Source organism: Oncorhynchus keta, chromosome 32 (genome assembly GCF_023373465.1).
Source record: "Oncorhynchus keta strain PuntledgeMale-10-30-2019 chromosome 32, Oket_V2, whole genome shotgun sequence".
Lineage (NCBI taxonomy): Eukaryota > Metazoa > Chordata > Actinopteri > Salmoniformes > Salmonidae > Oncorhynchus > Oncorhynchus keta.
The window spans coordinates 33,684,666-33,706,816 of NC_068452.1; the positions used below are offsets into that span (position 1 = coordinate 33,684,666).

General features: G+C 44.0%; 2 protein-coding genes across 5 annotated transcripts in view; both read right to left on the minus strand.

Annotated features, from left to right (window-relative positions):
• The window catches only part of LOC118381096 (potassium voltage-gated channel subfamily H member 6-like), a 35,637-nt gene extending 33,042 nt beyond the window's left edge, over positions 1 to 2,595 (minus strand). For all 4 annotated transcript variants that reach the window (XM_052491533.1, XM_052491534.1, XM_052491532.1 and 1 more), the window contains exon 1: positions 1,981 to 2,595. In XM_052491533.1, coding sequence (XP_052347493.1) covers positions 1,981 to 2,056 — 76 coding nt within the window. In that variant the 5' untranslated portion in view covers positions 2,057 to 2,595. The remainder of the gene's footprint in view (positions 1 to 1,980) is intronic.
• Positions 2,596 to 16,513: 13,918 nt separating this feature from the next.
• The window catches only part of LOC118381797 (glial fibrillary acidic protein-like), a 7,024-nt gene continuing 1,386 nt past the window's right edge, over positions 16,514 to 22,151 (minus strand). The window contains exons 2-9 of the mRNA XM_052491545.1: positions 19,313 to 19,373; positions 19,080 to 19,175; positions 18,773 to 18,934; positions 18,453 to 18,578; positions 18,067 to 18,287; positions 17,777 to 17,820; positions 17,514 to 17,599; positions 16,514 to 17,292 (exon numbers count right to left, since the gene is read on the minus strand). Of these exons, the coding sequence (XP_052347505.1) occupies positions 17,242 to 17,292; positions 17,514 to 17,599; positions 17,777 to 17,820; positions 18,067 to 18,287; positions 18,453 to 18,578; positions 18,773 to 18,934; positions 19,080 to 19,175; positions 19,313 to 19,373 (847 nt within the window). The 3' untranslated portion in view covers positions 16,514 to 17,241. The remainder of the gene's footprint in view (positions 17,293 to 17,513; positions 17,600 to 17,776; positions 17,821 to 18,066; positions 18,288 to 18,452; positions 18,579 to 18,772; positions 18,935 to 19,079; positions 19,176 to 19,312; positions 19,374 to 22,151) is intronic.

Consider the following 22,151-nt stretch of genomic DNA (forward strand, 5'->3'; position numbering starts at 1 on the left):
ACACAATTAATTCCAAAATGTCACCTGCCAGCACAGCAAATTAAACAAGCTGAAATCCTTTTACATGAAATTGAGGTGAAAAGTGGAACATTGCATCTTCTCTCTTTAATGTGGAGAGGGTTATTTTGAGCCGTACCCCTGTGGTCAACAGACTGCCTTCACACTGTGACTGAAGAACACTGACAGTGACAGGCACAGTAATCACAGTCAGACTTACAGTAGCATGGAGATAGGCCACTACTGAGCTAGGTTATAGGCCTCTACTGAGCTAGGTTATAGGCCACTACTGAGCTAGGTTATAGGCCTCTACTGAGCTAGGTTATAGGCCACTACTGCGGTAGGTTATAGGCCACTACTGAGCTAGGTTATACGCCACTACTGAGCTAGGTTATAGGCCACTACTGAGCTAGGTTATAGGCACTACTGAGCTACTTTATAGGCCACTACTGAGCTAGGTTATGGGCTCTACTGAGCTAGGTTATAGGCCACTACTGAGCTAGATTATAGGCCACTACTGAGCTAGGTTATAGGCCACTACTGAGCTAGGTTATAGGCACTACTGAGCTAGGTTATAGGCCACTACTGAGCTAGGTTATAGGCCACTACTGAGCTAGGTTATAGGCACTACTGAGCTAGGTTATAGGCCACTACTGAGCTAGGTTATAGGCCACTACTGAGCTAGGTTATAGGCACTACTGAGCTAGGTTATAGGCCACTACTGAGCTAGGTTATAGGCCACTACTGAGCTAGGTTATAGGCACTACTGAGCTGGGTTATAGGCCACTACTGAGCTAGGTTATAGGCCACTACTGAGCTAGGTTATAGGCACTACTGAGCTAGGTTATAGGCCTCTACTGAACTAGGTTATAGGCCACTACTGAGCTAGGTTATAGGCCACTACTGAGCTAGGTTATAGGCCACTACTGAGCTAGGTTATAGGCCACTACTGAGCTAGGTTATAGGCCACTACTGAGCTAGGTTATAGGCACTACTGAGCTAGGTTATAGGCACTCCTGAGCTAGGTTATAGGCCACTATTGAGCTAGGTTATAGGCACTCCTGAGCTAGGTTATAGGGCTCTTCTACTGTAATTGAAGTTCAGTGCTAATCAGAGCCATTCCTCTTTTTTAAACAACTGGATTTCTTCTTTGCTGAATGGATCAATAATGTTTTGTTTGAGTGGGTTGCAAAGAAATTCTGGGGCAGTTTCTACGATACCATTTAATTAAAGACAAAAGCACGAAAACGAAGAGGCACTGTGGGTGTAAAGCGTGCTGTGATGAGCTGCATAAGGTCCTGTTCAAGAAGGATATCACTCAGTTATATGCACTAATAGAGTGTGTAGTAGTGGTTAGTGGTCACATGCAAACTCTGTAAAGCAAAGACATTATGTACAGTTTCTATCAGGATCCAGTGGTCTGACCAGTTTAAGAACGGAGAACATGTTAACTCATGCAATATAATCTAGTGCAGCATGTGAATTCATGCAACATGTGGAAAACATAGGCAGGTGCAAAGACATACTAAACACACAAACCTATAGTATTAACATGACAATTTGGCAAATTCAGCACATGCATACGGACATAACCTAAATTTGAACTGTAAATCAAATGTCGAGATAGGAGGAGTATCGCCAGAGGCAGGCAGGCAGACAGGCAGGCAGGCAGGCAGGCAGGCAGGCAGACAGACAGACGGACTTAAACTGAATCATCTGCTTGATTACAGAAACAGCCTTGTAGCACTCATATTAGGATCAATAGAAATTGTGTAGGGGGGCACAAGGGACCACTAGACAAATGCATTTGTCTTTACATTTTATTACACTTTGCATGGTTGAAAGGTTACATGGAAAAGGCATTCACTTTCATTTCTAACCAGTCTAATTGTTTGTTGTTGGGATTATACAGTTATAACAGCTTGCTCATGGTCACATTATGTTATTACTTTTTCAGTCATAATGTAAAGTGGGTCCACTTACTTTGTCCATCGAATTTTCGGATAATGGTGTCCAGATAAGTGTTCTGGAGGGCTACATGACCGCGTCTCACAGGCATTTTGACGCAGAAAGATGAGACTTCTCAGACGCATGAACCTCCAGAGTTTTAAATAAATCGAATTGAAGACGAAGTAGGGAAATACCCTATGCAAAAATGGCCCCACATACAGGCGGGTGCAAAAAGTCGAATTCAATATGCGATGGCTGGTGAGCAAAGCGACAAGGAAATGTCACAAGGCAGCAGCGGCGAGGACCAGTTGCTAGGGCGATAAAAAAAAAGGCGCTCGCTCCACAGGAGAGAGAACTGGAAGCCGGTTTTTGCGTGCGGTACACAGGAAAGTGTAAAAACGGTATTTCATAGTCATAAAAGTCACAAGACGTTTCACTTTGCCTACAAAATAATAAACAGGCTCTAGAATTAGTCTATCCTTGACAGTCGTTATCATCTAATGAAGAGGAGAAAAATCCACACCGCCCTCCCCGTCAACAAGATCAAAGAGAAGTGAAAGAAAAGGGGTAAATCGAAGTCCTAACCGCTACGTTTCAGTAGAAGAAGCTACTATTTGGCGAATCTCGGATGCTCTCCCCATTTGACAGGGTGCCCTCCCCATTTGACAGGCGCGTCCCACTAGACGCGCCTGCCATTTTTTGACAGTGAGCAGAGACACCCTCATCAACTGCTTCGCTGCACATCACAAGTCTCTACGCTCAAAATAGTCCCCCACTCTCTCTCTCTCTTTGGCCTCTCAATAATTGACAGGGTGAAGGGTATCAGTCCAGTGTGTTTGTGTATGATCCATACATGTTTCATTTGGGGAATTCATACTATAAGTGTCCACACAGTTAATGGTCCAATGCAGCCGTTTTTATCACAATATCAAATCATTTATGGGTAACAATTAATTAACAATTGTTTTAAATGAAAATGATCAAAAATAAACAAAAGTAGATTCTTAGCAAAGAGCAATTTCTCAAGACAGAATTTGCTATGCCTGTCTTTTCAAACATCTCTTTCACTAAAAGGGCATTGTCATCATTTTCACAATTTCACAGTTTTATTCCAACGTCACAGGGTGGAAATATATATAAAACACTGAGAAATCACGTTTTTGACTACACTGGGCCTTTAATAATAAAAAAAGACAAACAATATCACAATTGTGGGAATCAGCATCCCCTCCTCATAAACAGCCACTGAACCAACTTGGTGAATAACAGCACATTGATATGTCATGTGACAAGAGGCAGATAAGAAAAGATACAGGTAAAGGAGAGAAACCTTAACATGGGCTGGAAGGTGTCATCAACACATCAAGTAGAATGCCTCATGCCTCAACTCATCCTGTCAAACCATTGGTACAAATTCTCCAGTCTCACGTCTCAAAGCTCCTTCAACCTTCTGCTCCTTGAGCCAGTCACTGATAACACTGGCGACGGCTGAGAAGATTGGAGAAGATTCACAGAAAATTATGTGAAACGGCGAGGGCACCTCGACTTAACAAGAGACACAGTCTGGGTATGTTTTGATGACAGTATATAGCAGGGCCCCAACCTAACCATTATATTACATGCACATTACCAAAATGGCAAGGGCCTGGACCTGTGGAGGATGGAGGGAGGAGTTATAGGAGGACAGGCTCATTGTAATGTCTGGAATGGATTGAATGGAGCAGTATCAAAGACATCAAACATATGGAAACCAGGTGTGACTCCATTTATTCCATTCCAGACATTACAATGAACTTGTCCTCCTATAGCTACTCCCACCAGCCTCCTCTGGCCTGAACATACACTTGCACACACCCACACATGCACACACCCACACAGAAACTAGTTTTGTTTTATGATGACAGTGTGGCAGCAGGTGCGGGTGTAGATTATTGAGGGGACACAGGAGAGGGCTCAAGTGCCCACATGGGATCTGTGCCAGAGAAGAGACAGGCACTGATGACCAACTGGGGTGTGTGTTCCCGAACAACACTTATCTCAGTTTCTAAGAAGAATAGATGCTTTTCCATATATGTATAGTTGAAGTCGGAAGTTTACATACACCTTTGCCAATTACATTTAAACTCAGTTTTTCACATTTAATCCTAGTAAAAAATACCCTGTCTTAGGTCAGTTAGGATCACCACTTTATTTTAAGAATGTGAAATATCAGAATAATAGTAGAGAGAATTATTTATTTGAGCTTTTATTTCTTTCATCACATTCCCAGTGGGTCAGAAGTTTACATACACTCAATTAGTTTTTGGTAGCATTGCCTTTAAATTGTTTAATATGGGTAAAACATTTTGGGTAGCCTTCCCAAGCTTCACACAATAAGTTGGGTGAATTTTGGCCCATTCCTCCTGACAGAGCTGGTGTAACTGAGTCAGATTTGTAGGTCTCCTTGCTCGCAACACGCTTTTTCAGTTCTGCCCACAAATGTTCTATATGATTGAGGTCAGGGCTTTGTGATGTCCACTCCTTGACTTTGTTGTCCTTAAGCCATTTTTCCACAACTTTGGAAGTATGCTTGGGGTCATTGTCCATCTGGAAGACCCATTTGTGACCAAGCTTTAAATTCCTGACTGATGTCTTGAGATGTTGCTTCAATATATCCACATCATTTTTCTACCTCATGATGCCATCTATTTTGTGAATTGCACCAGTCACTCCTGCACAAAAGCGCCCCCACAACATGATGCTGCCACCCCCGTGCTTCACGGTTGGGATGGTGTTCTTCGGCTTGCAAGCCTTCCCCTTTTCCCTCCAAACATAAGCATGGTCATTATGGCCAAACAGTTCTATTTTTGTTTCATCAGACCAGAGGACATTTCTCCCAAAAAGTACAATCTTTGTTCACATGTGCAGTTGCAAACCATTGTCTGGCTTTGTTATGGCGGATTTGGAGCACTGGCTTCTTCCTTGCTGAGCGGCCTTTCAGGTTATGTCGACATAGGACTAATTTTACAGTGTATATAGATACTTTTGTACCTGTTTCCTCCAGCATCTACACAAGGTCCCTTGCTGTTGTTCTGGAATTGATTTGCACTTTTCGCACCAAAGTACCAAAATACGTTAATCTCTATGAGACAGAAAACGTTTCCTTCCTGAGCGGTATGACTGCTGCGTGGTTCCATGGTGTTTATACTTGCCTACTATTGTTTGTACAGATGAACGTGGTACCTTCAGACGTTTGTAAATTGCTCCCAAGGATGAACCAGACTTGTGGAGGTTTTGGCTGATTTATTTTGATTTCCCCATGATGTCAAGCAAAGAGGCACTGAGTTTGAAGGTAGGCCTTGAAATACATCCACAGATACACCTGCAATTGACTCAAATTATGTCCAATAGCCTAACAGAAGCTTCTAAAGCCATGACGTGATTTTCTGGAATATTCCAAGCTGTTTAAAGGCACAGTCAACTTAGTGCATGTAAACTTCTGACCCACTGGAATTGTGATACAGTGAATTATAAATTAAATAATCTGTCTGTATAACAATTTGGAAAAATGACTTGTGTTATGCACAAAGTAGATGTCCTAACCGACTTGCCTAAACTATAGTTATTTAATAATAAATTTGGGGAGTGGTTGAAAAACAAGTTTTAATGACTCCAACCTAAGTGTATGTTAACTTCTGTCTTCAACTGTATGTACCTGTACACCGGTCTATATATCCCTTTTTCTTATGAATACAGTTTTTTACAATCACTTTGACACTCATTTCAGGGGCGGCAGGTAACCTGGTGGTTAGATCTAGGTTGCTAGATCAAATCCCTGAGCTGACAAGATAAAAATCTGTTGTTCTGTTGTTCTGCCCCACTGTTCATAAACTGTCATTGTAATTAAGAATTTGTTCTTAACTGACTTGCCTAGTTAAATAAAATAGCAATTTCATGTCATGACTTCCGCCGGAGTCGGTCTCGCTCCTTGTACGAGAGGACGTCGCCGGCCTTCTAGCCATTTGTTTTGTCTTTGTTTTCTACACACCTGGTTTCAATTCCCCCATGTTTGTGTGCGTTTTTGTTTTATTGTTCAGGCTGTTTCTGACAGCTGGTATTTTGTTGCCGGGTTTTGTTATTACGCCCGTTTATGTCGTGGTTCCGGTATTTTTAGTATTGTGTTTATACTGGTGTTGTCTTTTATTAAATACCTTGTCCACGCATCTCAGCTCTCCTGCGCCCGACTCCTTTCACCAGTTACCCACAGCCTTGACATTTCAGAAACTTGCGGTCATTTTTCACAACTCTAGACACAAAACTCAAAACAGTCATCACTTGTAACACAGGCTGTCCAATGTTCAAAACATTGTATTGTGGATTCACATCTTTAAAGAAACCGTGCAATAGCAGAATCATTGGTTCAAATAAACAATTTGTCATGAAATACCATATACCATAGGAACATTAATTTAGATCACCCACACACAAGATACCGATAGTTTCACTGTGTAGTTCTTTGTACAATCATTAAATATTGTAGTACAAAATATGTGATACATTATGATACTACACGTGAATACATCACTGTAAAAAGACTAGTAGAGAGAATACTACAGACACAGTGGAATCGTTGAACAAAACTTGACATTTGATGATGAAATACAATAAAATCACAACATAGGTTTCTTTGAATCAAAGAAAAAATAATTAGCTAGAATTTTTATTTAAAAATACAGTAAAACATCAACTGCAGTGTTCCTCAGCTGGCTTACTGTAAAAAGCAAAACAAAGGATTAATTACTGTACTTCTATATTTCCATCAACCCTGTCTTGTGGATTTGGCCACAGGTTCTCATCCACATCACAATGGATGATTTCATTAGCCAAACATCTTGGGAAGAATCTTCGGGCATGGCGAATCCAGGCCTTAGTTATCTTTGTTTTCTTTATTATTTTGGTTAGGCCAGGGTGTGACATGGGTGATTTATTGTGTTTCGTCTTGTCTAGGGGTTTATTAGATTAATGGGGTTGTGTTCAGTTTAGTTGTCTAGGAAAGTCTATGGTTGCCTAGAGTGGTTCTCAATCAGAGGCAGGTGTTTATCGTTGTCTCTGATTGGGAACCATATTTAGGCAGCCATATTCTTTGGGTATTTTGTGGGTGATTGTTTCCTGTCTTTGTGTTTTATGCACCAGTTAGGACTGTTACGGTTTTCACGTTTATTGTTTTGTAGTTTGTTCATGTTTTGAGTTTTCTTATTAAAGAACCATGAACTTCAACCACGCTGCGTTTTGGTCCGCCTCTCCTTCCCAGGAAGAAAACCGTGACAGTCATTGCATGCGTCATCCATGGCCTGGAGAAGGGTAGCTTGTTCGTGAAGGCCCCGATCATATACCTTCCACCCCCATGTGGAGAACGATTCCTCTATCGGGTTAAGGAAAGGAGAGTAAGGAGTCAGTACAGGGTGGTAAATCGTGGATGGGCCTGAAACCATGCTAGCACCATTTGAGCATGGTGGAACCTGACATTATCCCACACAATGACATAGGTCACGCCATCAGCTCTACAGACCTGATTTAGCTCATCAAGGAAGGTTACAAGGAGAGCTGCATTATATGATCCAATACGATGATCCACACCATCTTCCAATATAGCCACACACATGGCGATGTTGGCCCCACGTTGTCCAGGTACTTGGTTGGTTTCCCGCTGGCCAACAAAATTCTGACCTCTCCTCCTTGTCTTGGCCAGGTTGAAGCCTGCCTCATTCAAAAAGAGGAATTTGTGATGGTTTTCGTCAGCATCCAGCTCCATCACCCTCTAAAAATACCTTTTGGAAAGAGAATTGTTGATTATAATGATGTGGCATTTTTGGGGAATTTTTCACAACAGGCATCTTGAAACTGAACACGCCTGAACATACTCAGTCCTCAGTTGCTTCACTCTGTCTGCATTTCTTTCAAAAGGCACACCGTATAGTTGTTTTAGAGACACCTGGTGCCTTTTCAGCATGCAGGCAATAGTCAGCAAACTTATGGCTTCCACATTGTTGAACATGTCGTCATTGTCCAATTTCTGTAAGGCGACTATAATTTCTGTCCCGAACCAAATTGACCACAGACCGTTCTTGTTGGTCAGTCAGAATTTTGCCTCTGCCTCCCCCATTTGGCCTAGTCTATATTCTGCAGGGAAAATGACAGTAAGAACACATTTAGTCACATCACCTACTCTGTGGTACATATTGGCATGCAGTATACAGTCATTTGACAATTGAGAGTAGCCTAATGTTTAGCGCATACTGAAGACTTACCAGTTCTCATTGCGGAAAGTTCTGATGATTGAGGCCACGGTTGATCTTCTGAGGTTTGGTTGAATTATTGTAGCTGCCTCAGTCATTGTCGTGCCATGATTTACGACCTGGTCTACAACTATTGCTCAGATTTATTATTTATTTATTGATTTATTTCATTGGACACTCTCTGCTGTTGCTGCCGCTGTCTTGGTCCTTGGCCTTGTCCTCTACCACGTTCCCCCACACCTCTCAAACGAGGCCCACAACCACCTCTCAGAAGGGGTGCTTGTCCTCTACCACGTTCCCCCACACCTCTCAAACGAGGCCCACAACCACCTCTCAGAAGGGGTGCTTGTCCTCTACCACATTCCCCCACACCTCTCAAACGAGGCCCACAACCACCTCTCAGAAGGGGTGCTTGTCCTCTACCACGTTCCCCCACCTCTCAAACGAGGCCCACAACCACCTCTCAGAAGGGGTGCTTGTCCTCTACCACGTTCCCCCACACCTCTCAAACGAGGCCCACAACCACCTCTCAGAAGGGGTGCTTGTCCTCTACCACGTTCCCCCACACCTCTCAAACGAGGCCCACAACCACCTCTCAGAAGGGGTGCTTGTCCTCTACCACGTTCCCCCACACCTCTCAAACGAGGCCCACAACCACCTCTCAGAAGGGGTGCTTGTCCTCTACCACGTTCCCCCACACCTCTCAAACGAGGCCCACAACCACCTCTCAGAAGGGGTGCTTGTCCTCTACCACGTTCCCCCACACCTCTCAAACGAGGCCCACAACCACCTCTCAGAAGGGGTGCTTGTCCCCTGCCATTCCTTTGACCACCACGTCTTCCTCGTCTTCCTCCTCCCACTGCTTGACCTCTATTGTGACCTGGATCACCTGCTGGCTCCATGTTATCTCTGTGTTGTCGTAGATGGATACCACACATTTCACTATATACTCGTACCACAATGTGAAATCAATCATCAGTAACGAGTTGGCAGTATTGGAAAATGACAAGGGCCTGCATACTTTATTAGCTACACCTGCATGTTAACACAAATAGCTCCTTCGAACAGCATATCATGTGGCTGCCTGCAACTCAGTATATAGAGTATAGAGAGCTTTAGTTGTTGTTCGACCAAACATTAGAACGGGCAAGGTGCCACACATGGTGGTTCCAGCATCTCAGAAACAGCTGCCCTCCTGGGATTTTTACGCACTACAGCCTCTAGAGTTTACAGAGAATGGTGCGATAAACAAAACACATTCAGTGAGAGGCAGTTCTGTGGGCAAAAACACCTTGTTAATGAGAGAGGTCAGAGGAGAATGTCCAGACTCATTCAAGCTAAAAGAAAGGCCACAAATACTCAAATAACAGCCGTTTAAAACAGTGGTGTGCAGAAGGGCATCTCTTAACGTACAACACCGGGAATAATTCAGGCTGTTGTGGAGACAAAAGGGGGTCCTACCCAGTATGAGATAGGTGTACCTAATAAAGAGAGTGTTACAGTGATGTCAAATCTGAAAACATGGTCTGGAAAAGTGGTACATGGGACCATACAAAACAGTGTCTGATAAAGAATGATGATGAAATATTACATCCATAGATAATGTAGTCCAATTGGTTCATGTTCCACGGTAATTGGTGTCAATGGATCTCGTTACCCTGAAACTTTCATGATCTAAACATGGAGTATTGTTCGTCAGTTGTAATGTAATGTGTGAATTGCATTTAGAAATGGTAATACTTTGATGTTAAGTCGTGTCATTCTGAACAGGTGATTTTAGTTCAATGAACAAATGATCTTAGCTGTTTGTGTATTGTATCCAAGCAATTGGAAAGTGTTAGAGTTTTGAAAAAATTTCATTTTGATCATCAGTTGTGAGTTTTGTGTCTAAAGTTTTAAAAAATGACATCAAGGTTCTGAAATTAGTACCAAGGTGATTGTAAAAAACTGAAATATGAACCATCCCAACATTGATTGACCTAAAGTTCCTTATTGTATTACCTCTTGATTACGTCCTCTTGATAACGATCGGTCGAGTTGTCAATAGCCATCAACAAAGATATACTTAGTGTTTGATTGGTTGATTCCACATATTTTGCATATTTTATCGCAGGTGCAGTGAAATGCTTATGTATCTAGCTTAAACAGTGCAGTAATACCTAAACATAGAAAAAAATACACACAAATCCCCCAAATAAAATCAAATAAATTAAGAAATATCAGAATGAGCAATGTCAGAGTCCATTATAGATATAATGGTGTGTTTATAGACATAATGGACAGTATATGAATAGAAAAGGTGTGTACAGAAGTAGTTATATAGGATGAGCCTTTACTAGAATACAGTATATACATATGAAATGGGTTCAGTGACAATGTACATAGAGCAGCAGTCTCAAGTCTCAGCAGTCTCAAAGGTGCAGTGAGAAGGTCTGATGTGATTGGTCAAAATAGCAATATGTGGAAAAAAATATCAGAATTGGGCAGGCTGTGTAAATGTAGCCTTAGTGTGTCAAAAGTCACTGCAGCTGTTTATGGAGTCTGCTAGAGAATCAAAGAGACAGAGAGAGTTGCTTTAGGGTGGTGGTGTTTGGTGGAGGGGTTGACGTGCTTGTTCTGTGTTTTGTCTCAATGGGCTTGATGAAATGAGGGCTAAAATTAACCAACAAGCACACATGCCTTCCCATGACCCTTTGGTGACAGGGCCGAGTAGTGCAGGAATGTGTAGTGAAGAGGGGAGAGGACAAGGGGGCTGAGAGGAGAAGGGTGCTGGCTGCAACACAGAGATAGGGCATGTATATGATGCTCACACATCTAGCATCTCATTACCAGCATTAGTTCTCTGTGTACCTTTACATAATAAGAGCTGAGTACTGATTGATGAGAAAGAGTGCTTGATGTTCTGCGCTGATACAAACAAATGCATTAGGGAGCTCATTATGGATTCTGTTAGCGTAGAGAGCTAACAAACACACACTAGTGTCAGGGAAAGAAGACAGCAGGATACTCATTTGAATTACTATTTGAGTACAAACAACGGGTCATTTTAGACATCCTCTCTCATGGAATGAAGAGGTCTGTATTGCCAGGAGCCCTGTGAGTGCATAAGCCATGGTTGGATTGTATTTATTCCATTATTTTACCAGGTAAGTTGACTGAGAACACATTCTCATTACAGCAAGAACCTGGGAAATAGTTACAGGGGAGACAGATGAATGAGCCAACTGTAAACTGTGAATGGTTTGAGGGCCAGATTGGGAATTTAGCAAGGACACCAGGGTTAACACCCCTACTCTTACAATAAATGCCATGGGATCTTTAATGACCTCAGAGAGTCAGCACACCCGTTTAACATCCCATCTGAAAGACAGCACCCTACACAGGGCAGTGTCCCCAATCTCTTCCCTGGGTAGGGATATTTTTTTAGACCAGAGGAAAGAGTGCCTCCTACTGGCCCTCCAACACCACTTCCAGCAGCATCTGGTCTCCCATCCAGGGACTGACTAGAACACACCCTGCTTAGCTTCAGAAGCAAGCCAGCAGTGGTATGCAGGGTGGCAGGGTGGCTTTATACAGGGTTGTGTAATGTTTGGGGTCAACAAGCCATGGATGGGGTGTACAGGGTTGATTGATGTTTGGGGTCAACAAGCCATGGATGGGTTGTACAGGGTTGATTGATGTTTGGGGTCAACAAGCCATGGGTGGGGTGTACAGGGTTGATTGATGTTTGGGGTCATCAAGCCACGGGTGTGGTGTACAGGGTTGATTGATGTTTGGGGTCAACAAGCCATGGATGGGGTGTACAGGGTTGATTGATGTTTGGGGTCAACAAGCCATGGATGGGGTGTACAGGGTTGATTGATGTTTGGTGTCAACAAGCCATGGGTGGGGTGTACAGGGTTGAGTGATGTTTGGGGTCAACAAGCCATGGGTGGGGTGTACAGGGTTGATTGATGTTTGGGGTCAACAAGCCATGGATGGGGTGTACAGGGTTGAGTGATGTTTGGGGTCAACAAGCCATGGGTGGGGTGTACAGGGTTGATTGATGTTTGGGGTCAACAAGCCATGGATGGGGTGTACAGGGTTGATTGATGTTTGGGGTCAACAAGCCATGGATGGGGTGTACAGGGTTGATTGATGTTTGGTGTCAACAAGCCATGGGTGGGGTGTACAGGGTTGAGTGATGTTTGGGGTCAACAAGCCATGGGTGGGGTGTACAGGGTTGATTGATGTTTGGGGTCAACAAGCCATGGGTGGGGTGTATAGGGTTGATTGATGTTTGGGGTCAACAAGCCATGGGTGGGGTGTACAGGGTTGAGTGATGTTTGGGGTCAACAAGCCATGGGTGGGGTGTACAGGGTTGAGTGATGTTTGGGGTCAACAAGCCATGGGTGGGTGTACAGGGTTGATTGATGTTTGGGGTCAACAAGCCATGGGTGGGGTGTACAGGGTTGAGTGATGTTTTGGGTCAACAAGGGAGAGGATGAAGTGTGGAGGATTTTGAAAAGCACACTCTTTAGATAACTTCATTGTCACCCCTTTCTCTTCGTAGTTCTACAGTAAGTATAGCTGCTGAGGAGAAAAAGCTCTTCAATAGTAACCAGTCCTTACCCCCACCTCTGAAAGATTGTCTGGAAAAGTTTCAGTGGGCCAGGCGTCAGGGCCCACACCCTGGTGGAGTGAGTGTTTTATCTAGCCAGAATTCCTTCAGCTCGAGGCCACCTCCATCCCAGACCTGAGACACGCCAGTCCACTGACAAGAGCCAGGCTAAATAGACACATCAAATCAAATGTTTATTTTATTTGTCACATGCGGCAAATACAACAGGTGTAGTAGACCTTACAGTGAAATGCTTACTTACAAGCCCTTAACCAACAATGCAGTCAATGTGGAGGCTATATACAGGGGGTTTTGGTACAGAGTCAATGTGGAGGCTATATACAGGGGGGTGCCGGTACAGAGTCAATGTGGAGGCTACACACAGGGGGTACTGGTACATAGTCAATGTGGAGGCTATATACAGGGGGTACTGGTACAGAGTCAATGTGGATGCTATATACAGGGGGTATAGGTACAGAGTCAATGTGGAGGCTATATACAGGGGGTTCTGGTACAGAGTCAATGTGGAGGCTATATACAGGGGGTACTGGTACAGAGTCAATGTGGATGCTATATACGGGGGGTACCGGTACAGAGTCAATGTGGAGGCTATATACAGGGGATACTGGTACAGAGTCAATGTGGAGGCTATATACAGGGGGTACTGGTACAGAGTCAATGTGGAGGCTATATACAGGGGGTACCGGTACAGAGTCAATGTGGATGCTATATACGGGGGGTACCGGTACAGAGTCAATGTGGAGGCTATATACAGGGGGTACTGGTACAGAGTCAATGTGGATGCTATATACAGGGGGTACCGGTACAGAGTCAATGTGGAGGCTATATACGGGGGGTACTGGTACAGAGTCAATGTGGAGGCTATATACAGGGGGTACTGGTACAGAGTCAATGTGGAGGCTATATACAGGGGGTATAGGTACAGAGTCAATGTGGAGGCTATATACGGGGGGTACTGGTACAGAGTCAATGTGGAGACTATATACAGGGGGTACAGGTACAGAGTCAATGTGGAGGCTATATACAGGGGGTGCTGGTACAGAGTCAATGTGTGGGGACATTGGTTAGTCGAGGTAATTGAGGTAATATGTACATGTAGGTAAAGTTAAAGTGTCTATGCATAGATAATAAACAGAGAGTAGCAGTGGTGTAAAAGAGGGGTGTGGGGCAATGCAAATAGTCTGGGTAGCCATTTGATTAGCTGTTCAGGAGTCTTATGGTTTGGGGGTAGAAGCTGTTAAGGACCCGTTTGGACCTAAACTTGGCACGCCGGTACTGCTTGCCGTGCTGTAGCAGAGAGAACAGTCTATGACTTGGGTGGCTGGAGTCTTTGGCAATTTGACACTGCCTGTTATAGAGGTTCTGGATGGCAGGAAGCTTGGCCCCAGTGATGTACTGGGCCGTTCGCACTACCCTCTGTAGTGCCTAGCGGTCGGAGGCTGAGCAGTTGCCATACCAGGTAGTGATGCAACCAGTCAGGATGCTTTCGATAGTGTAGCTGTGGAACTTTTTGAGGATCTGAGGACCCATGCCAAATCTTTTCAGTCTGCTGAGGGGGAATAGGCGTTGTCGTGCCCTCTTCACAACTGTCTTGGTGTGTTTGGACCATGATAGTTTGTTGGTGATGTGGATACCAAGGAACTTGAAGCTCTCAACCTGCTCCCCTACAGTACTGTACTGCACACACACACACACAAACACACATACACATGTGCACATACACACCAGTGGTGGTTTCTGAGAGGAGCTCCAGGAGGACGGGCTCATTGTAATGGCTGGAACGGTATAAATGGGACAGTATCAAACACATAAAACATATGGAAAGCACATGTTTGACGCAGTTCCATTTTTATATTCCAGCCAATACAATGAACCTGTCCTCCTATAGCTCCTCCCTCCTGCCTCCACTGATACACACACACTAACACACAGAAACACATTAGCTGTACAATGAGCAAAGGATGGCCTCTGCGTGACTGGGACTCCTATATACCTGCCCAGCACATACATACACACGTACACATGTTTCCTCCTTCAACTCCTTTCTGGCTGTTTGTCAGAAGGGGCCCAGAGAGCAGTGTATATGGTGAGGTTGTGTGTGTGTGTGTGTGGGGGGGGGCACTTATATAATCTCTGTTTGAGTCATTGTCCTTACAGGAAGACTCAGAGAGTCTGGGCAGGGAGTGAAGTGAAGGGTCCTTGAGGGCTGAACGTGTGGATAGGTTGTTAGATCATTCAACACAGTGTTACAGTCTGACCCCGTCTGTGAGAGAATATACTGTCTATGTGCTTCTGTAGGGTCCTGGGCAGAGCACTGACAATGACACTGACAAGTGACGATGACAGTACTGTAAATCTAGGCTTTGGTGCTGAACCCTCCCACCTCAATTCCCCTCGCCACTGGACAACAACCAACGTAGTGATGATGATGATGAACATTGATCCCTCCTGTCAATCTCAGCGGTCTGCCATGCCAGTCATCATCTCTCCCACATACCTCTAATGTGGAACCTGATACAGAGATTGGCTGTCAGACTCAGTTATACTCATTCACCGCAGACAGATACCGCAAACAGGAGCCTACATATGGATGGATGATTATCATTATGATAAATGACACATGTTGATTATGACTATGTGGGTTCTATTGATTATGATCAATCAACAAGTGCCCAACTGTCCTCCTGAAATCTGGCGCCCCACTCAACGAGTTTCTCACGTGGTGTACGCACATCAACAACTTGGAGGTGCTGGGTATGTAAAATAAAGTCATGAAAAAGGTCCATCAGTGAGCTGGTACTGGATCTATCTTCATTTCATGAGCACACACAATCATACAACGGTACACATTCAATCCAAGCAGCAGCTTGTGTTGGACAAAAGAAAGCAAATAAAAACTGTCATTCACAAAAGACTCATTCAGACACAAATACTAATCAAACAAAATGGCTTTATTGTTGTTAGCGGGTTGTAATAATGTTGGTCAAAAGTAAGGTTATATTCACATCTTGTAGGTTTTTCTTAGACCTACTGCAGTGTGGTTCAGCTGTGGCTACTGTAAGAGGCAGACAGGAAGAGAATAAATAGTATCTAGAGCTGACAGGTGAAGACATGAAGGCAAAGCAGAGGGAAGGGAGATGTGAAAGAAAGGCAGGCACATTAGAAGATGGTTACGGTTTGTCTTTAGTGAAGAATGAAAAGCAGTCTGTAGTCAACCCTCCTCCTCTCCTCCTCTCCTCCAACCCTCCTCCTCTCCTCCTCTCCTCCTCTCCTCCAACCCTCCAACCCCCCCACCTTCCAAGCCCCCCCTCCTCCTCTCCTCCTCTCCTCATCTCCTCCTCTCCTCCAACCCTCCAACCCCCCCCAGGGTTTCTTGGAGAGGGCTGTCATCAGGGAGACACCATGTAACCCCACCCGCTCCACCACCACCAAGCTATCTCAGCAACACCCTCTTTTGTGTCTCTCTACAATCACTGACACTCCAGAGATGGAGCTGGGGGAGGAACAGGGGATTTCAGAGGTAAGGGTCTCGTCAATACTCCCTGTATCACCTCCGTCCTGTCCCTCTCACCCCTGGTGCGTAAGTGGATGTTCACAGGCGCTGTTCTAGTGTTAAAATATGATGTTGCAATGAAACAGTGGAACAAGAGACACTGCATCCAGAGGGGGGCATTGTATAACGGAGGGATGAAAGGGATATGGTGTTTGGCCCTAGAGGAGAGTTACATCAGCTTCTTTCTTTTCACCAACAGTTCTGCCAAAAGCACTGTCATTCACACGTCATCTTCCTTGTCTGAGACCCATCCTGTCCACTGCTAACCCCAGCAACTGTACTTTCCTCTTGACTTCTCACATCCACTCAAACCACACAACTTCAGCACGACCCCTCTGCCACGAGCTGAATAACAATCACTACATTTCAAGGCCTCCTCTCTGGCTACTATCCGAACACATTGAGAACATTTCCCACTCTGATCTGTCACTATTATGAGCTGAACAAAATATACATTTCCAAGCATTAAATCACGAAGGGTAGTAGTCCAAGACCCTTCCTTCTAAGGTGCATGGCCACACTTCCCAGCACTAAAGCCTATCTCCAGTTACAGCAATACAAAAATAATACTTTTTTGGCAAAAATGCTAACAAGGACGCAATGTGGGATTTTTTTTTTCAACAAAATGCAAATCCTAAGTATTTAATGATGTAGCATGGTCTGGGGGTGATGATGAAGAGGGGAGGAAGGGGATGGTGAGGTGGTTGCAACTGGGGAGACTTTGAGGTTTGGAGAAGAGGGAGGTGCCTGGTCAGGAAAGGGTATCTTTATCATGCAAGGCCTCTAAGCATTACTGGGGAGTGGGGACAGTATGACAGACATATAGCTAGCACCATTTGTGTCCTTTAAGGACTGTCAGGAATCTCCTTCCTCTCAGCCGTAGACTCCTTAATGATCTGAAACACAGAGCAGGGAACAGGGCATGTTGGGTTGTAGATGCAGTAGGGAGGGACTGTCTATAAGTGATCTGAAAGCTTGTGAAATTGCATGTATTGAATTATACAATGTAGCATGCTGCCCTCTGGAGGAGCTAAGCAGGAAGCAAGCACATTCACACATCTGATATGGGAATAAATCCCCCATGGACTCATTCAATGGTCTATGATGTTCTACATACCTCCCCGTCTCTAGTCTCCACAGTCCGCACTATGATGCTCCTCTTGACATGGGCCTCTGGAGAGAACTTAGTGTCCATACTGGTCTCTATACTCAGGGAGAGGGTGAGAGAGACGTTTAGCTTTCAGATGCCCATGAATCCAGTCAGAGCCGAATCCTAACTTCAGATTTATGCATCAGCACATCATTCATATGGCTGGGGTAAATTATTAAATGTCATGATAGACTACGCTAATATATCTGGGTCAGGATACCCTTACTCACCTCTGAACTGCAGGTTGGAGAAGCTCTGCATTGGAACAGTGATCCTGAGGAAAAGGAAGAGAGAGTATCAGTAGCTACCAGCCACCACCTATTGTATTTTCTTTCTTCATCACACTGTCTCCTCCCGACCCAGCTCATTAGATCCACATTCTTTTTTTCCACTTTATTCCCTCCAACACCCTCTCTCTCCTTCCCTCCTCCTCTCTTCCTACCTTCTACCCTCCTTCCTCTCCTCTCCACCCCTCCTCTCCCTCCACCATCCTCCTCCCTCTCCACTGTTATCTCCTCACCTGCTCTCCTCTCCCTCCAGCAGCTTCCTGTAGGTAGCGATCTCTATGTCCAGGGCCAGTTTGACGTTGAGCAGGTCCTGGTACTCCTGCAGGTGTCTGGCCATCCCCTCCTTCAGAGTCTGGATCTCCTCCTCCAGATGACCCACTGTATCCTGGTAACCAGCCGTCTCCACGGAGAAACGGTCCTCCATCTCACGCAGCTGCTGCTCCAGAGACTCGTTCTGCAGGAGAGGAGGAAGAGAGGGAGAAGGAAAGGAAGGGGGAAGAGTTTTGGAAAGAGATGAAAGAGGAGAGGTGGTTCAGTTAGAGAGGGGAGTCATGGAACTCATGGTCTTCTTATGTCTCATTGTTGATACAGCACACTCTGCTCTGATTGGACAACTCACTGTTCCACGGAGCGCCTCCACATCACAGGTCATGGCCTGGAGTTGCCGGCGGTACTCGTTGCCCTCCTGTTTGGCCAATCGCAAGGCGTCTGCATTCCGAGTCGCTGCGTCGGTCAAGTCGGCAAACTGTGCATAACAACAAAAGGAGAGACAGGACAGTTTAAAAGTCGGCATCTTATAGTGTGTTGTCAATGTGTGCATTGTGCAACACCTGGCTGTATGTATGTTTATCTGTATGGTAGTGTGTCTGTCCCTGTGCCTGTGCCTGTACAGTAATGTGGGTACATGTATATGCAATAGCCCAAGCTTTCTGATATGACCTTGGAGCGGTACCACTCCTCCGTCTCCTGAATGTTCGAGGAGGCCACGGACTCATACTGGACCCGGATGTCCCTCAGAGCAGCGGTCAGGTCTGGCTTGGACACGTCCACATCCACATGGACCTGCTGGGCCATCAGCTGCTCCTGCAGCTCACGCAGCTCCTATAGAGAACCAACCACAGGCTTACAGGTTAAAGGTCACCTCTTTCACTCTCTGAATATTCACTATTTACTTCAGAGATGGAAAGAGAGGTTGGTCAGTAAGGACTAGAGATTGCCATAGAGACGAGGGGAAGCTGAAGCTCACCTCCTCGTGGATCTTCTTGAGGAAGGCAATCTCATCCTGCAGCGTGTCTATCTTCCTCTCCAACTGGACACGGTTCAGAGATGCCTCATCCACATCCTACACACAGAGAATCCTTAGGTCAATGTGACCTGTATATTCCTCATATAAAAACACGGGCTGTGAAGATCACATGCAAACAGGGACATGGTAAATAATAGTTAAATTGATACAAATTATGAGAGAAATGACCTCACCTGTCTAAAGGCGTTCAAGTTGCTCTCTGCATCCTGTCTAAGAACCATCTCATCTTGCAGTCTGATTGAAAGAGAAAGTGAGAGTGAGGAAAAATAGAAAACAGACAGATAAAAGGAGAGGCAGTGTTAGGGTGCACACTAAGTCCCCTCGTTGGTCACGCAAAGAGGATCCATGCACCTCAGATAAAACAAAGTTTTAACCTATTCTCTATTGATACAAAGTCTATGAATCCCAGTCATCATCCCACCAATGACCCAATATATATGATCATGTTTTCCATCCAGAAAAGTGAAGGGATCATGATCAGGATATGATTAAATGTGTCTGTGTATGAATATCCTTGTATACATAATGACATGAACTGATGATAAGGACTGTGTGAGTACCACTTGTCTTCCATGCTGCAGTGGCAGAGTTGGCAGTAGGTGGGCTGAGCTCAGTTGAATGTAGAGCTTACACATCATTAGCCATTCACTTGTATACATCAGCCTTTCCCACGGAGGCGGAGTTTACGCATTCAGAATGGAGCCAAAACACACACACACACACAAACAAGCACACACACGGACAGGCACAAACAAGAACCCACACGTGCACACACACACACACACACACACACACACACACACACACACACACACACACACACACACACACACACACACACACACACACGCACACGCACACACACACGCACACACACACACTTACAAACTCCATCTGCCACTTTCTGCCCCACACTGAAACACACATGCTCACATACCTTCTAACTCAGATCTGTATTTCTTCAGAGACTGATGAATTGGTGTTAGAAAGTAGAGTTGGGAAACCAGCAGGAAACACGAACTGACCTCTAACCTTTTATTGTGCACTCATTTTGTTTGGAGACATCTTTCACCAAACAACCATTGATATAAATATAAGCTTACTATGAAATTGATTTAATCACCAAAACACAACATAACATCTTCTCAATTAAGTTGTTTTAACGACCAGTTAATTACAACGACCAGTTAATTACAGTTCAAAGTGAATGATGGCAGGCCTTACTGCCTGTAAACACACAGTCCAGTTCAAAGTGAATGATGGCAGGCCTTACTGCCTGTAAACACACAGTCCAGTTCAAAGTGAATGATGGCAGGCCTTACTGCCTGTAAACACACAGTCCAGTTCGAATGATGGCAGGCCTTACTGCCTGTAAACACACAGTCCAGTTCGAATGATGGCAGGCCCATGTGGCAAATGGCTTGTTTGCATATAGGCCTACTGTAACTCTGATTGGCTATGGCGCACCGGTCTGCGTAGACTCCGGGCTTGGACGAGACAGATGTTTTTTGGGGGTTTTATTTACTGCAGTGCCTATTAATTGTCCAAACGCACTCTATATTGCTACAATTTTTACAAATGCCTTACTATACGTCATTCCCAAACATTCTATAAATTTATGAAAACGTGAAAATGACCATATCTAAATGCTTGCTTGTCCGATTAAAAAAAAGGTGTAATATTCTTCCTGGAGGTGTATATGAACAGATGTCAGTTCCACCTTAAGGCAGAACAGGTCTGCGCAAAGTATAGTGTCATTGTTTTCAGGGAGGTATGCCCATGACGATAGGAGGGCCAGGAGGCAGACTCAGGCCAAGGGCAGGGCAGCCACCTGAAATGCCATACTAAGGCAAAGAATCTGAGAAAAATGGCTTTAAAGTATTTTTTTACTCTCCCGCGCAAATATGTTGTAGGTAGATAAGTGATAATGCACTGATATATTATCTTATTATAACCATGACCACTTACCTGACCTGTGACCTATGACCCCTGAAATGCTGATACTGCACTCTGCCTTTGTATGACAAACAACTATATGGGTAATGCAAAAGAAAAGTACAGTATCTACAATCTAAATGTGTTTATCAAACCTTTTGACTGTCTCATGGTGTGTGTGAGGGCATGTCATGATTGGGATGGCCTGAACTCAGAATCCATTAGAATACCAAGGCAAACTGCAGGAACTTCACTTAGGAACTTCACTTAGTAACTTCACTTACTGCTGTTTGCGTTGGTTCTTACGTGGATATTGTAGTTACTGCACATTTGAAACTGAATTTTCTCTGAAAATGGAAGATAATTGAACCAGGAGACTACAAAGCCTGATTTCAGTCTTAACTCAATTTGACCAAATGTGTAGTTACCGCTGTTTTCAATTGTATGACAGAGAACATCTCTGATCTTGTCAATATCAGATTCTAAATGTTTTGCAGTAAAATCCTAATAGTCAAATCAAATCAAAGTATATTGGTTGCGTACACAGATTTACAGATGTTATCGCAAGTGCACAAGTACTGGTACCCATTCTGTCATTTTTCTCTCTTTCTCTCTGCATTGTAGGAAAGGGACCATAAGTAAGTATGTCACTGTTAATCTACACCCGTTATTTAAGAAGTGACAAATGCAATTTTATGTTATTTTATTTGTGCAGTGAAATGCTTCTAAAATGCTTATAAATGCTTCATCATCATAATAGTACATTCTAGTATATATATATTTATACTTTACAAACATACTTTTTCATTATCTAGTTCTCTAAAACTGTAGTAGAAAAAAAATGTAAAATCTATAGGTTTACCAAACGGTTAAGTGATTATCAATTAAGAGCAGTCGGTTAATAGTAAAATGTCATTTAAAAAATGAGAAGACAATCATAGCAAAAGTAAAGTGAACATTGCATTGTGAAAAGCAATTACTTTAAACAAACATGTATTGCATTGTGAATGTGAAACATGTATTTCCAGATGAAACACTAATTAAGTTTGGTCAAAAAAAGTGACTGTATGATTTGAT